Source organism: Cajanus cajan, chromosome 3 (assembly GCF_000230855.2).
Source record: "Cajanus cajan strain Asha chromosome 3, NIPB_CcT2T_4, whole genome shotgun sequence".
Taxonomy (NCBI): Eukaryota; Viridiplantae; Streptophyta; class Magnoliopsida; order Fabales; family Fabaceae; genus Cajanus; species Cajanus cajan.
The window spans coordinates 76,314,831-76,328,843 of NC_138519.1; the positions used below are offsets into that span (position 1 = coordinate 76,314,831).

General features: G+C 28.6%; 2 protein-coding genes across 3 annotated transcripts; one reads left to right on the forward strand and one right to left on the reverse strand.

Annotated features, from left to right (window-relative positions):
- The first annotated feature begins 1,150 nt into the window (after window positions 1–1,150).
- Window positions 1,151–6,486, forward strand: ITPK4 (inositol 1,3,4-trisphosphate 5/6-kinase 4). 2 transcript variants are annotated; one of them, XR_002239567.3, is made up of 3 exons: window positions 1,151–1,376; window positions 2,468–4,070; window positions 5,156–6,486. XR_002239567.3 is itself a non-coding variant. In XM_020355211.3 (2 exons), exon 2 carries the CDS (start codon window positions 2,486–2,488, stop codon window positions 3,941–3,943), a length of 1,458 nt encoding a protein of 485 aa, XP_020210800.1. In that variant the 5' UTR covers window positions 1,151–1,376; window positions 2,468–2,485; the 3' UTR covers window positions 3,944–4,321. The 2 variants fall into 2 exon arrangements, 1 of the variants encoding a protein (XP_020210800.1); XM_020355211.3 differs by lacking the exon at window positions 5,156–6,486 and having other exon boundaries at window positions 2,468–4,321.
- LOC109795710 (uncharacterized protein At1g66480) lies at window positions 4,672–8,410 on the reverse strand. The gene is made up of 2 exons (XM_020355226.3): window positions 7,675–8,410; window positions 4,672–4,906 (listed from the first exon to the last, which is right to left on the reverse strand). The coding sequence occupies exons 1-2, from the start codon at window positions 8,236–8,238 to the stop codon at window positions 4,826–4,828; spliced, it is 645 nt and encodes a 214-aa protein (XP_020210815.1). The 5' UTR covers window positions 8,239–8,410; the 3' UTR covers window positions 4,672–4,825.
- Window positions 8,411–14,013: the final 5,603 nt, after the last annotated feature.

A 14,013-nucleotide genomic window follows, 5' to 3' on the forward strand; every position in this document is an offset into this window, starting at 1 on the left:
GAAAGTCATCGAGGTCGTCATATGACTCTCTCCACTTGAGATTTTCAACCTCTAAGTCTTGAATCTTCAATATTTTGACTCAACTCAACTATTGGAAAAGGGCCTAATGCTTTAGGGAATTCAGAAAAAGGAAGAAGTTTTCTTGGCTCCAAAGCTCCTCTGTGCAACTTCTCTTTAAGTTTTCTTAAGATATAAACTTATGAAGTTTATGTCGTAAGAAAATTTTGTATACCTTTTTCTAAATTTTGTCAACTAGACCCTAACTAAAACTACCACAATAACAACTTAACTCTTTAAGATCTTTTGACCCTTAAAATTCTAAAACAATAATAATTACAATAATTAATCAACAGATATCATATAATTAATGAATAAAACTCAAAATCATAGTGTTATATATACAATACTTGAAGAAGAGCTCAACACTGTATTATTGAGGCTTAAATTTATTTTTGCTCCTTATAATTTTGTGAATGTATAATTTTAGTCCCTCATAATTTTTTATTGTAAGTTTGATCACATAACTTTTAAAATAAAAAAATATTAGTTTACTCATTAACATATTATCTAAAATTAAATATAAAATGTTGATGTGTATGTAAATAATACTACTAGGTAATTAATTAAACACAAAAAATAATAATATTAGAAATTTAAAATTTTATTTTAATAGGTTATAGATTTTAATTGAAATAAAAAAAATATAACATATACATAATAAAAAGTAATATTATTCTTTATATAGAGGTGAACATAATTAAGTAACTACTCGACATTTTCATTCATAAACACGTTATTTTTTTAAAAAAAAAATTGATGACATGAGAATAAGTTGACTAATATTATTTGATTTTAAAAATTAAAGGGTTCAAATTTGTAATAATTTTCTTAAAAATCAGAATTACATGATGGCAAAACTATAAAAGACCAAAAATGAACCTTTTATTAAAATCAGTAATACACAATTGCTACCCCTTATCCAAAGTTTTATATTTAAATTTTGTATATAAAACAATGTGATTAAAAAAATAATCTCTCTAATAATATTTTGTATCGATAGTACAGTTAAGAAAAAACAAAATAGATTTTACAGTTAAAAAAAAACAAAATAGATTTTAAAATTGAATTATTCGGGTTAAATCAGCATCGGTGTGTGATGTCTGTCTGATGAAACCGCTTTCGTTTCTATTTTGAAGAGTTGAGTGATGTCTTGCTAGTTGCTACTCTTCCTTCTTTCTTCATTCTCTTCTCCAAACATTCACATATTAACGTTTGATACCTCTGATTTGAAACTTCACCCATTTTCCTAAACCCTCAATTAAGCCACCAATTAGGAGAGGCAGTTTTCTCACATCAGAGAGAAATCTTTGTACCAGGTGTGAGGTTCTTCTTTACCTGATTCATCCCTGCTTCTTCCAATTTTTCCTGCATGTTTTGATTTTGTGATTTTACATTGCCTTTTCTTCTTCTAGTCTATGATTTATTCCAAAGTTTCCTTCTTCTTCTTTTTTTTTTTTTTTTTTTTTTTAATTTAGTTTCTTGTTTTGGTCGATTTCATATACCCAGTCTCATAGTGTGCTGTGAATCTTTCAGATTTTTGGCTGGAAGTTGAATCAGTTATCAAAAATTGAAACTTAACAATTACCCATTTTCTGAAATGATGTTTTTTTAAAAAGGGTTGGCATACTTATTTCTGATAAAAAAAATTTTTGAAATAGAGAGTAAGTAATGAAACAGATTATGGAATTAATCATGTCACGAATCACGATGAATCAATGGGAGTTTTGTGAAACCCTGGAATCTGGAAAGTAGGAATTGTCTGCTATTTATTTGGATGCATTATAACTTCGGGATATGCTTGTCTTGGACTGAAAATTTCATAGGAGATGTGAGGCCATTCCACCCTTGTGAAGTCCACCTACATATACTGTTTGAAAAAGAAGAATTGATCATAAATTGTTAACTCCCCCAAAAGGACTTTAGAACAAATAAGATATGAACTTCATCCTGTTGTAGCACTTCATACATGAGATTTGGTGCTCAAAGTAATGTACGAAAGCTTTAGTTAACTGTGATTGAACTGTATTAATGTACTAGACAAGTTGATTTTTATTTTTATTTTTTGTTTTGGAAGAATTTTTGGTTATAGTAATCTTATTGGAAAGCAGGATAGTTCATCATTTTCTTATAGAAATGAAACTGAATATGTAGCTAACTCAGCTAACAGATTGCCTTATACTTATATCTGTCTTTTTAATCTTTGGACCAATAAAAGTCTGGTATATTTGACATTTTGAAATACATTGTCAGATGGTTCATTATTATCAACCTAATTCAATGGACTGATTCTAAAATTTACACATATCGATGTATTGTGTGTTTCATGATAATAACTAAGTTTTTCTACTTTCTATATCTTTACGTTAAGAAGTTGTAACAATTACCGTTTCATTTTGTTTGGTGGTAGTGGTGCATCCGTTCCAAGATGGGCGTAGTGAGGGGGGTGATATTGGATGAATCAGTACTCTTGGCTGAAAATGATAATGATAAAACTGTATCTTTACTGAGGCCAGGAGTGGAGTTTCTCATCCGAACACTCTTCCTTTCCAGAACCCATTGTGGAATTGCTTATGGTGTGGGCCTTCCAGAAGACAAGGTTAGTATTCTTAAAAGAACTGCTGATTTGTACTCACTAGATTGCTTTACCGTAAATGAGGTTATGCCTGGATGGAGTAATACTAATGATGGCAGTATTGTTTATCTGGTTTCTAATAAGGAGTTCTTACCTAAATTAAGCAGCTATAATTGGCTTATTGTTGTTCTGAATGTTGGAGGTGAAAGTTTATGTCACAATCCAAATATGCTTCAGATAGAAAACTTAGAAGAGTTGCCACTGACCATATGTCAGTTAAATAAAAGAACAAATGGAACCAATGCTGTGACTGTGGGTTATATAATGAAGCCTTCCCGCGTGGAAGATTTTGCAAAGAGAGGTGCATTTCCTTTGTGTCCTACACAAAATGGATTGATGTTCATGCCTCTCACGTCCAAGCTGCCTTTATCATCTCAATTAAAGGATGTTGACATAGTTCTCCACAAAGCCACCGATGAAATATTATCTATTGAAGATAATAAACTTACTTTTACTCAGAACATGCAAGCATTGCAAAGATATTTGGATCAACACCAGGATTTGTGTGTGGTTGATCCACTGAGTAATATTTATCCATTATTGGATAGGCTAGAAATTCAACAAGTTCTACTTGGCTTGGTAGAACTAAACACTGAAGGCAGATATTTGATCAGAGGGGCCCATTTTCTTAAGGTTGATAGCTTTGATGGTTTTGATTTTGCAACTGGAATATCAGAAGCTAGATTGTCTCTTCCATGTATAGTGAAACCGAAAGTTGCTTGTGGTGTCAGTGATGCACATAAGATGGCAATTGTTTTCAGAGTTGAAGATTTTAAGAGTTTAAATGTTCCTCTTCCAGCTGTTATTCAGGAATATGTGGATCATTCATCCACTTTGTACAAATTTTATGTCTTGGGTGAAAAGATTTTCTATGCTGTCAAGAAGTCAATACCAAATGCTAATATTTTGATAAAATTATCCAACGGAGATGAGCTTAAACCTCTACTGTTTGATAGCTTAAAATCTTTGCCAACCGCTGACAGCATCAAGGGTTCTGGTGCTAGTGACCATGGTATCACAAGGAATGAGTCTATTGACCTTAAGCTGGTTACAGATGCTGCAAATTGGCTAAGGAGAAAGCTTCATCTTACCATCTTCGGTTTTGATGTTGTAATTCAGGAAGGTACTCATGACCATGTAATTGTGGATGTAAACTATCTCCCATCATTTAAGGAAGTACCTGATGACATCTCTATCCCTGCCTTCTGGGAGGCCATTAGAAATAAGTTTGACTGTAGAATTTCTAAATAAGCATTTGTTTGAACTTTGTGGTGGTTTGACAAGGAATAATGCCAATGATTGCATCAGATCATGGATCAGGCACTCGATCATATCAAGCCAAAAATGAGATTGAACAACTCATTATTGCATACTTGAGGTTTGAAATACTTAACACTTGTTATCAAAATGCAATTTAGTGTAATGTTTCTTCTGCTATTTGACGTTATATTACTTCGCAAGAAATTTTTATCAGCAGCAGTCTTAACTGTTAACGTGTGGTATAGTTTGCACATAACTATGCCTTTTAAGCATGTAGTCAAAGGTTCATTCTTCATATTCTTATGTATGTAATTGCATCTGTTTGGAGATATCAACGTATTAAATAAATTTTAGTATTTCGAGAGTTTAGTCTTTTACTGTCAAATAGGGGGGATATCTGGGTTCACTCAAAAAAACTGTTAACATGTACTAGATTCTGTGGGTTAAATTAAAAATGCACTTCTCTTTATAAAATCTCTCTCTAACATATGAGGACGGTCATTTTGGATAAATTTTTCCAAAAATATTTCTAGGATAAAAATAGGAATGAAAATTGAAATAAACTCTTCAAAAGATAAAATTAGTTTATACATGAATTAAAAATAAGATTAGGAGAGAGTTCCTATAAATTAACTTATGAAGAAATTTGTTTATTTATTTATTTTTAATTTTCTTTCTTAAAAGTGTTTATAAAGAAATTTATCTAATTAGACGAGGCATAAAATTGAAGAAATGATTCCATCTTATCTGAGCACTGCTAGTGTATAAATGTATAGACAGTCTACATCAACATAGGCTACAAATTTTAGGACAAAAATAAATTTCTTCATAAGCACCTAACATTTCAATAATGGCTTGCTTCTGCATAAATGACTATCTAGAAGGACTGCTATAGACAAGTTCTGTTTCTTCATGAATTTCTCCTTGTTCCATGGGGCTGAAACTCACCCGTTTCTGAAAAGAAAAAATCATATAAAGAACATTAACATGATTCCCTGAAGAGTTACATATGAAGTATGTAGCATATGTGAATTAAGATGCAATTATGCAATTTGAACGAGCCTTTCATGGAAAGTGAAACGAATTACTAGGAAACTACAAATATCATAGGCTAATTATGACCGACATCGAAATTCTACTTTTGTTTCTTGTCAACTTGGGTTTCGATGTCACTTAATAATGTCTACAACACGTTTTGTTCAGGTGCCACAACTAGTAAACGAGGAATAATTATATCTAGTGTTCAAGCTACATTTCGTTGCTGACACACCGACAATGTTGACGTTTTCAGTTTTCACATAGTTGCTGCTACTCATGCATTGTGGCAGACAAGGACGCAAAAGGGGTTGCCAAGTGTTAAAATCAAAAGCTTTCTAGAGTAGAACACTAACAGAACTTCAAGGTAGAATTGACAAAATATAAAACACTTGTTTTAAAATGTATTGTACGAAGTGTCGTATTTTAAATTAGCGTGTATGTACACTTATTTTTAACGAAATTATTTACCTATAATCATTTCTAGAAATAGAATGGTTAAAAGGTATTTTACTTTTAATAAAGGTAATTATTCAAAAAATAGGTAGAAATAATTATAATAATTGTCAATATATGCTCTATTGCAGTTATTCATTTGTTAAAAGAAATTATTTGAAAAAGGTAATTTAAAACAACATGCTCTAATATAGTGTACCACTATGATTTAATTTGAAAAAATGTAATTAACATGCACCGACTTTAGATGCGATCCTACGCTTGACTTCTGCCTATATATTCTCCATCTATGGATGGTCTTTCGATTTGGTCCATAAATGAATGAGAACTAAGAATACGGCGAGGCATGTTACTTGCCTTGTTAGCTAGCTTCAGAAGAAACCTCATAACGACCAAACCAAAAATAAAAATATATATATAGGTAAACTTCTTTTAAAATATTATGAGAAAAAAGGAAATTAAAATTTTCATAAATTAGAATTAGTTTATGCATAAGTCAATTTATAAAAAAAAAAAAAAAAAAAAAAAAAAAAGTATATTAATTTCTTTAAAATTTATTTTTGACTTATATTAATTTTAATTTATAGCAAAATTTATTTCATTTTTCATTCCTATTTCTTACTTCTATAAATGTTTTAAGAGTTTATTTAACATGAAACCTAAGAAACAACGTGAAACAACCAAGTCAATACACTACCCCAAACACTAAGAGAAGTTTATTTAACATTAAACCTCAGAAACAACGTGAAACAACCAAGTCAAGACACTATCCCAAATACTACTAAACCGAACAGTTAAAAGTTGCAATATAAATTTATTTCCCCAAACACTATCATAAGCATCAGCAAACTAAGGTTGATCGCTACCCATATGATTAAGTATAATTTGTCCCAAATGTCTCTCTCTATTCAAATTTTTGAGTTGCTGGTCTTTGATTCCAGGATTATAAAATGTAAACAAATTGACATTAAAATTTGATTTTTTTTTTTGTTATTGTCAATTTGAGATCATCTTTCAGGTGATCAACTAGAAAAACGGCAATATCGGATCTAAGATTCAAGTACAAAACTCGTGCTTATTAAAATACAATAAATCGAGTCAGTCTAAAAAATATCACATCATTTAATAAAATTTTTAATGAATTTGATTAGAATAAATGTGTCAATGACACAATAAATGTTTTCTGATAGTATACATATTATGTCGTGTAGTTTTTAACCGTCTCAAATTTGTTAAATGGGTTTTACTTATAATTCTTTTTAATTTTTTAGAATTTGATCTTGAGCTCAAGCTCAACAACGCAAAACAAGCCTTGAGTATTAAAATTTTATATTATTTTAATAACACTGTCAAATAATAATAAACGTATGAAGGAGACGTTTTGAAGAGATTTTACAGAATTTATTTCACTTTATAAAACTTATTTATGATTTTATATAAATAAATTTAATAATTATTTTTGGGCAATAACAATCCAATTTAATTTATACTTTTCTATCTTTGTGACAAATGATTTTTTTGTGACAAATATAATCATACAAAATTTGTATAAAAAATAAAAACTTTTAATAGAAAAAAAGGTATTGAAATAACTTTTAAATAACTTGATTTTAAGAATATTTATTTCTTCTCCTTTATTTTAAATCCCAAGACTCGAGAATATACTATTATTCAATAATTTTAGGTTAAACATAACTTTTAAGTTAAAAGAATCATAAAAACAATTTAATTTTAATTTCAATTTTATAAGTTTAAAATTATAAAAATGAAGTCAAACACAATTTTTATCTTGTTTTAAATAAGTTATAAAGTCATGATATTTCATATTAAACAAGTTTTAAATTTTAAACAGAATGTGACATTGCAGTTTTCTTGTGTTTTACATCTTTTCCCATTAAAAAGATAGGGTCGTGTAATGTGTACCCAAGAAAGCTTTTAGGCACGTCGGTATCAACTAGCAAGCAAATTGCTTTATGAAGCACAACAGCCGAAGAAGATCACCAATATTCAAACAAAATGTCAAACATTCCAGAACACAAAGCAAAACAAACTTAATACTACTAGTTAATTTCTTTCTAATGGTGCCTTTTGTTACTGATTCAAATTTATTATATTATAAATTATAATAGAAATAGTCGTTATGAATTTTTCTAAAAATTATGATTTTATTATTAAATTTAAGTTTATAGTAAAAAAAATACTATTAAAACCATTAAGTTAAACAAACATACCCTTCGCGGTTTGTGATTTTGAACCTCCTTTCCGGCATCCGCCGTGGCGCCGCCGTCCACGGCGGTGGCATTGTTCCCCATGTACAAACTTATGATCTTCTCCGCCACCTCGCTCCCGTCGTGGCTCTCCTCCATGAGCCTCTCGAGCTGGGCCTTGGGCAGCCTCATTCTGACTCTGGTGGGGCCAGCGCCGTTGTCGTCCGGGCCCGGCCCGTGTTTGACCATGGTGAGGTCCGAAACGGAGCGTTTGGATAGCATCAAGAAATCGAGCCTATCCTTGGCGTTCATGCCGCGGATTCCACTGGACCGCACCCTCCTCGCTAGCGGTTCGGGCTGAACCTTGGGCAGCTCCACCAAAAAGTAAATCTTCTTGGGCCTCAGCTCGTGGTGCGGCTCCAGCGGCTTGGCCCGAGGCCCGAAATGTTTCACCGCGTGAGAGTCCAGCAGAACGTGGCCCGGGTAGTCCTTAACGACGTCGTTCGCTCTAGCGGGAGTCTTCAGCTTGAACGTTTCACCGTCTATCTTCATCACCTTTGCTTTTTTACTCCCCATAGCGTTTCCCATCTCTTCCTTCACTTTGCTTGCTTTTTTTTTTTTTTCTTTTTTTTTTTTTCCTTTTTCTATTGGTTATGAATTTGTGATTAGTTTCTCCTTTAGGGTGGTGGTTTTGCTATTTATATTATTGCCATCATGATCATGGGTTGTGCTATTATAAATATGAGGTTGACAAAAGATAGTTTGAATTATGAGATGTGTGTGAATTAGTGGAATTTTGCTACAGATTCCGCACTCTTGAGGGGGTTGATACATAATAGTGGTGTGAAACCATTGATTTAATTCACGAGGGACAAAGTTAAGTGTGGTGGGGTTTAATCTCACTTGGATCGACACTTATCAATGGGGACCACCCTTTTAATCTCACATGCATGTTTATCATATACTAATCTCTCTTGCTTTAGGAAGTAAACTTTAAATAAGAATTAGAGACTAATTAAGTTTTATGAATGAAAAAAAAAGTTTTGTTGCCTTAAGTAAATTTATTTGACTCGATCAAATTGAAGTTGAATATGATTTCTGAATATATTGGATGTTTACAAAAAAAATCATAATTATTTATAATTAACCTTCTTTGAGTATACGATATATTCAAAAAGGATTTTACCATTAATATTAATCGATTTTATCTGACTCAAGCAATTTTACATCTAGTAAAGGATATGTATAATATTTATCAAAATAAATTTAGAGTGTAAAAAAAGAGTTATTTATTAAAATAATTTGTTCTAAAGTTAATTGGGTCGTTACAAAAATAAATTAACTATTTTTCTAAAGAGATGACGGAAAAATGTCATTTCCCTTTATCAATATGTATGAGCTGTGGAGCCAAGCCAAACTTTAAATCTTAATCCAACAGATCATGTCCTTCCATTGAATAAAAGAGGTGAGTTTTGCTCATATTCTTTTCATATCTGATTTGTCTCAATCATCACGAAGAAAACAGCTTCAATAGTTTTTGAACAACCAATAAAATGGTGTGTAGCCAAGCTAATACTGTACATATCGAATATTGATCATTGATACTTTACGCCTAATAAAATGAAATCAAATTAAACAATGAGAGATTATCTTGGGAATTTAATATAACTATTTATACGGTTATACATATGTGCATATCTTTCTGATGTATAATACATGTAGGTGTAAATTATACTTGCACTTCCTAAAGTTTGATGAAATTGCATATAACTACTCCTACTTTTTCTACTCCTACAAATAACCTCCTTTAATGCAAGAAACTATTTTTTTCTGCAATAAATTGTTTAATTTTAAGATACAAAATATTACTTTTACGATCACAAAACTACGTATGTTGCATGCCTTTTAGCATGTTAAGCAACTTTTGAAAGATATGAGGCGCTTAAGAGGCCTTTTTTTTTTTTTTTTTTTTCCCATTTTCTACTATCTTTTTCGGTTTTATTAAAAGATATATGTCTTTTTCATAGAGGTCAGATGAATAGTCACACACCTTGCATGAAAATGGTTCTGTCCAATTTGGACTTTCAAAAACCGGTTCAGTTTTTGCCCCTTAATCTCTTTTTATGCCTTCAGTAATTACTTTGAGGTGTAATATATGGTTTCAAATAACTTGACTTATATTCCTGTCATTTCTTGCTTTAGATTTAAGAGTAATACCTTTTAATTAGAAGAACACACATTTTAAATTTGAAATTGATGTGATATATACCTACAACAAATCGCTTTAGCTAGCTTTGTAAAAATTGATAATTAGTTTAACCACATGAACTAAATATTTCAAACTACTAATATCGACAAGAGATTATATTTATTAAAAATATATCTGCTATGTATGATACTAGAAGGCTCATAACTCTAGTGAAAACCCGTGAACCTTAACCCAATTGGCTTTCAAGACAACCAAGTCTAGAGACATATCTGAAGTAATCTCACCAAACAACCACTCTGATGTCTGTAGTTACAACTAGTCTTCTACTAAGCAACTAGGTCTAATCAATAAGCCACATCAAACAATAAACTAATTCAGTTGTTTAATTAATATATTTTTTGTCTCTACAACTAAATGGTAAGTTCCAAATCATTAATTGATTCCCTCTAATTATGTATACCATATACAACGTGATTTAAAAAAGGTACCCAAAGCTTTTCTGATGATTTACCCCTATAATCATCTTTATATATGAAATAGTTTTTGGTTAGAAAAGACATTGACTTATTGTAAGATCCTATATTTCAACAAACTAAAACCTACCAACTATGTTCACTTCAACAAGCCCGAAAATTTTGCACCAATCAAATCTCAGTAGGGATATGGAGGCTTATTGCTTGGACCAAACCTCGACCTAACCTTTGAGATACCTTTTAACGTTCACTTTTTAGTGTGTAGTTGTGAATAAAAGTGTGAAAATATAAACAATAGGGATGTAAAGTGATTAAAGGAAAAGTCGAAGACAAAAAAGAGGAGCACATGGGGGAATTATTGGTGAAATGTATGAAAGAGAGATGAGATAATTAGGAACAAAAGGCAACACATCGATCAATCTCTTCCATAAAAGTTAAAAAATTAAAAACTTATAACTAATTAATTGAATTAAATATGATTGATAAAATCACTATTAGAAATTTTCTTATTACATACAACTTTTCTTGTGAATTTTTCATAAAAAATTCGCAGGAAGCGTTGTTCCTACAAATTTTTCTGCGAAATTTTATCTCAAGTAATACTTTTGTAGATAATATATTTTTGCAAATTTTAAAATTCGCAGAAAATTTTCCTGCGAAAAAAATTCGCCGAAAAGTTTCCTGCAAAAAAAATTTTGCAGGAAAGTTTCCTGCGAATTTTTTCGGAAGAAATTCTGCAAGAATATTTTTTACGAAAAAATTAAAGAAATTATTATAAATTCTATTAATAATTCTTCAACTTTCAAATGTTCACAATGAATTCATCCTAAACATTTGTTCCATACTTCTAACATGTGATACATAATCTTTTAAATTCTAAGATGGTAGATTATAAGCCTAACATTCAACCATACAAATCAACTTATAAGGTAAGTATTGTCCTAACTTATATACCCTTTAATTGTGTTATTTTCAATCAATGTGGGACTTGAAGTTTTTTTTAAATATTAAACTTATAAAAAAAAAATTTTTTTTCCTGCGGATTAAAACACTACAAGAAAAATGTAAATTTCCGACGAAAATTTCCGACGGATCCATATCTGTCGGAAATTTCCGGATTTATATTTCTGTCAGAAATTTTCGACAGAATTTTCTGTCAAAAATTTTCCGTCGGAAATTTCCGACGGAAATATAAATCCGTCGGAAATTTCCGATAGAAATTTTCCGACGGACAATTTTGTCGGAAATTTCCGACGGAATAATAAATCCGTCAGAAATTTCTGCCGGAAAATTTCCGACGGAATTTTCTGTCGGAAATTTCCGACGGAATTTTCCGTCGAAAATCTTATTTTTAATTTCTTATTTTTAATTTATTATTTTTAATTTCTTATATATATTTGTAGTATTAAAAATTTTATATATCTTTTAAAGGTATAAATATATATTATAATTATTTATTACAAGTTTTTTATATCTACGATTAGTATTAAAGATGAAAATAAATTAGGTTATACTATATTTTATTATAATTTACTTGGTTTGAACCTAACTTTCTTTAAAAATATATATTTTAAGTGTGACTTATTTATCTATCATAGATAATTTTTAAATATTTGGGTAGAACTACAATTATATAGACTTTTATTTTATAATAATTTAACACTATTAAAAATATAAAAATCTATATGTTAAATTTATAAAAATAAAGTTTAATTTATTTATGATATAAATCTGTTTTTAATATCTAATATATATTTTTAGATGATAATTTATTTTAAAATATATCTTATAATAACAATTCTAAATAGAATATAAATCTTATGATTTTTCTTATTTTTATTTTTTTAATCAATGTATACAATTTTACAATTTTGATTTTTTCAATCAACGTATACAATAAATAAAAAACACAAAAGAAAAACATGCATGCTACAAATTTTATTTTATCAAAAAATTATTTGTTTTAATATATTACATTATATATGTGAATATTAAGACATATATATATATATACATATATATATTATAATTAAACTTTTTTTAAAAATTAATTCATTATTAAGAAATTTTTTTTATCACATGAGAATTAATTTCCTTCAAAAATTTGACAGATATCAAATAAATAAACATTTTTTCTAAATCTATATATTTATTTTATTAGAATATAATTTTTTTTTAAAATATATTATTTTTTTAGATAAAAAATTATGTATATGTCAAATAGTAGTGAGGGCAAGTGCCTCACTATTCCAAACGTGCAGCTGTCGCTGTATATATATGTATGTGTATATATATATATATATATATATATATATATATATATATATATATATATAATATAAGAGGTTATAATTATATCGGTGTAACTTTTACTAAGTATTATGCCGCTCTATAACTTTATATTAAATGTGAATTTTGTAAATCCAACCGTTAAATTGAAAGTTCATATCACTTTATACGTGTATATCAAGTTTTGTTAAAATTGAACAACAACTGGAAGATAATCCAAGTGTTCATATTTTAGTGTATTTTGAAATGAATATATTACATCAATTTTGTTTTATAAAAATGAAGTATCAAATCATCTTGGATTAATATAAAGTTTTGTATATATAATCTATAAGAGATATGAACTTTCAATCTAACAGTTGGATTTACCAAATTCACATTTAATATAAAGTTATTGAGCAGTGTAATACATAGTAAAAGTCGCATTTAATATATATATATATATGAGGGGGGTTATAATTACAATGGTATAAATTTTACTAAGTGTTACACCGCTCAATAACTTTATATTAAATGTGAATTTTGTAAATTCAACCGTTAAATTGAAAATATTTTACTCTTAAATCATATATATATATATAGACACACACACACACACACACAGATATATATATATATATATATATATATATATATATATATATATATATATATATATATATATATATATATACATGAGGGGAGCTATAATTACAATGGTATTAATTTTACTAAGTGTTACACCACTCAATAACTTTATATTAAATGTGAATTTTGTAAATTTAACCGTTCAATTGAAAATCTTTTACTCTTAAATCATATATACAAAATGTTATATTAATCGAAGATGATTTTTTATAAAATAAAATTAAATCTGTCGAAAAATTTATATTTTTGATGAGAAAATTTTTGTAAGAAAAGTTATATTATTGATAGAATATTTCAGACAAATTTATATTTGTCGAAAATGTAAGAACTGGTTTTAAATTTGATATGAAAATATTATGATATAATTAGATAAGATTTTAAGTTAGTATTTTATTAATGGTTGATAATTAAAAAATAAAACATGGATAAATACATTATTTGAATTTTATATGTTTGATTTAAGATAACTTACAAAATAACTCTTGGTAAAGTTATTCCGCTCAATAACTCATGGTGTGTTGAATTTCATCGATCCAATTAATTGTTAAATTAAAAGTTATTAAATTTTACTAATAATTAATATAAAAAATTAATTAGTTTTGGAATAAATTATTTGCTAATTAACAATATAATTGAAATATTAATTATTTTAAATTATTTAACTAAAATCTTATTGACAATTTACTATATGATCTTAATATTTTTGTATAACTAATATCTGGTTTTAAATTTGATATGAAAATATTATATATAATTAGATAAGAT